Source organism: Notothenia coriiceps, unplaced genomic scaffold (genome assembly GCF_000735185.1).
Source record: "Notothenia coriiceps isolate Sejong01 unplaced genomic scaffold, NC01 NC01_scaffold00020663, whole genome shotgun sequence".
Classification (NCBI taxonomy): domain Eukaryota; kingdom Metazoa; phylum Chordata; class Actinopteri; order Perciformes; family Nototheniidae; genus Notothenia; species Notothenia coriiceps.
The window spans coordinates 31,681-34,704 of NW_011353364.1; the positions used below are offsets into that span (position 1 = coordinate 31,681).

General features: G+C 44.9%; 1 protein-coding gene across 1 annotated transcript in view; it reads left to right on the plus strand.

The window, feature by feature from the left end:
- The first annotated feature begins 2,060 nt into the window (after positions 1-2,060).
- Positions 2,061-3,024, plus strand: part of LOC104952865 (NF-kappa-B inhibitor-interacting Ras-like protein 1) — a 2,033-nt gene continuing 1,069 nt past the window's right edge. The window contains exon 1 of the mRNA XM_010779775.1: positions 2,061-2,148. Within this exon, the coding sequence (XP_010778077.1) occupies positions 2,061-2,148 (88 nt within the window). The remainder of the gene's footprint in view (positions 2,149-3,024) is intronic.

Consider the following 3,024-nt stretch of genomic DNA (forward strand, 5'->3'; position numbering starts at 1 on the left):
GTATTTCTATATAATGTGTGCTCCAACGTCAGGTAATCAACATGATCTGCTGTAGATAGATACTCTATTCTTCCCAATTATTTAGTTCCAGCAGCAGTGTTGTCAAGCATTACACGGGTTCAGAATCTGAATCAGAAATCTTTATTTGTACCACAACGGGGAAATTCACTTGATTATGTAGAGGAGGGGGAGGGGTAGAATGTATGGAGAGGGGGCATGCAGCAGGAAGTACAAGCATTTAAAAAGCAAACATATCACAGTAAAAGCACACACTTAAAAACAATGCAATAATGACCAATTAAAATACATTGCCATGTGACAATTACAACAGCAGATAACGTTATAGAGTATGCACACGTTATTAATAACACAATAAGTAACAAAAAAACTAAAATAGCAGATTATAGAAAACAAAGTATAAGTCTAATTTAAGAAGTTTCTGAGACTTAAAAAAATATTTTTTGAGAGGGAACCGGAGTACCCGGGGTAAACCCTAAATGGAGAAGATGTTCAGCACCTCCTCCACCTGCAGCTGCTGCTGTTCTGCTTCACCGCACCACCACGAGCACAATGAAGATAGCAAGCAGACCTGCAATGAACAGGACCTTGAGCAGTTCTTTCTTCCAGCTGGAGGAAGCCTTGGTTGCCAGTTGTGCAGAGAGCTGTTTGATATGGGCCTGAAAAGAATGGACGATCGCTGCCTCCACAGCCGGATCCTGTTGTAAAATCAGAGTCTCCAGACTTAGTCTTGCCGCTAAACGTCTTCTGCAGTCCTTTCAGCACATCCTTGCACACTTTCTTCATGCTCCTGGCGTTGGGGCAGAAGCCTTTAGTGATGGCGAGTCCCTCCATAGTTTGGTTCACCAGCCTCTTTATGTGGGCGGTCCAGTCCGCCGTGCTGCGATTCTCCAGAGCGTGGCACTTGAGCATCAGTTTCACGTCAGCAGGGTGACAAACATCCGAAGCTGGTTCTCACTCACTGCCTCGCATTCAGACTCAGACAGTGCCTGATCCCTGGCCTTCTCTGTTGCTCTCTGTGCGTCTGGATACTCTGCAACACATCTGTAACCTGCTCTCGCAGCAGCACGTACTGATACTGCTCCGACAACTGCTACTGCTGTTGATGCTACTACTGCTACTGCTACTACTGGTGTTAATGCTGCTGCTGCTAGTGTTGCTGCTAGTCCTACTGATGCTAGTCCTACTGCAGCTAGTCCTACTGCCTGATACTACCTGCTGATAGCCCTTCTGCGGCTACTCCTGCTGCTCCTACTCCTGGCTGCTCCTACTCCTGCTGTTTTTCCTGCAATGTTGGTTAAAAAGATTTAATTTGTCCTGGCTCTTTTTCTTCAACATTAAGAGAACAACCATCGTTACTCTGCAAAAAGAGCTCCTAAACAATACACCTGTTGCAATGCCTGCCAGTTTGAATATTAAGCCTTTTTAAATACTTTAGTTTGCTCTCTCTGACTTCTGACTTGATTGTCTTAAGGTTATCTACATATACAATTAAAACAAAATCCTAATTGCTCAATCATTGTGATTAAATGGGAAAGTTGTTGCATTATCACAATAAGGAGAACCAAGGTTAGCCCACTATAAAACACATATAACTAAATAGCTACAACGTCTGTATTATCAAATGTAATGTGCAGTGTTGTGAAATAACTCCAAGAAAGGAAACTTACCGGCCATGTTACCACTGTTTCACTGGTCCAATGTAGTCCTGTGTTTGGTGAAGGTGAGGACTAGTCTTAACGTGTTCTCAGTTTGCTCTGATGTTCGGAAAGGCTGTTACCAGTCATCTCAAGAGAGATTCGCCCTAGCGGGCCTTTGGAAGCATGGGGGTCCGCTGTGAATCAATAATACGGGCTGTTGACATCATCGGCTGTGACATCATCATATTGCAAATACCCTGACGGCTGGACACACAATTCCCGATAGAATCCTCGAAACCGCTCCTAAAATGGCTTTGTAACGTACTGTAGCTTATTTACTCCAGGCCTGGATATGACACTTAAAGTGCTCCGGCGTTACCACCGAAGCGCGAGATGCGAACTATGGCGCGCTGTCCGGCTCAGATCGCCGTCCTATCCGAGCATCGCTCTACAACGCCTGCGAGTTTCACGCCGCGGCTGGTTCAGGCTTGTGTTACTCGGCATCATTCAATACAAACGTGGCCTGGCTCGCGGGCTACAACTACAAAACAAAATGTGAAGCACTCATTGTTGACGGTGATTTAATTGTTAACTACACGTTTCCAAATGATTGGAGCCGAAGTAAAACAAACGTACTGATTACCCGGGTTAGTAAAAAACCATGATTAATCGGCTTTTGACAAGGTCTCCAGACAAGACGGCAGGTGACCGCCGTTTTAAATGCGTTTTTTCTGAATGGAGATTGGCTAAGCATAGTACGTTTCATGGTTATATGCTAACCGGTATCAGTACGTTGTTACTTCGGCATCATTTTGAAACGTGTAATTACAATTTAAATCACCGTCAAACATGTTCATTTTGTTGTAGTTGTAGCCCCGAGCCAGGCACGTCTTTTGGAATGATGGAAGTAAACACAGCTGACAGCCGCGGTGAAACTCGAGCGTTTAGAGCGATGCGATGTAGGAGCGATCTGAGCGAAGCGAATATTCGCATCGCGTCTCGGTGTGAACGCAGCATTAAGCTGTTCATATCAGGGCAGTAAAAGCTAGTACTTAAAAGCCATTTTTAAGGGTTTCAGGATTCTAGAATTTGATGTCACAGCCGTAGGATATTCTTGAATATGATGAGTGTCGAGCAGCCGATTGATGTCACAGCCGTATTATGATGTCAAGCCCCAGCTTCAAAGGCCGGCGGGTGAATTTTGAAATGACTGTAGACACCTTCCGAACATTCAGGAGCGAGGAGAGAGGACGTTAAGAGCTAGTTCACCTTCCACACACAGGCAGACGTAACCATTGGACCAGTGAACAGTGGGTAAACATGGCCGTAAGTTCCTTTCTTGGAGTGTTTCACCAACACATCGGCA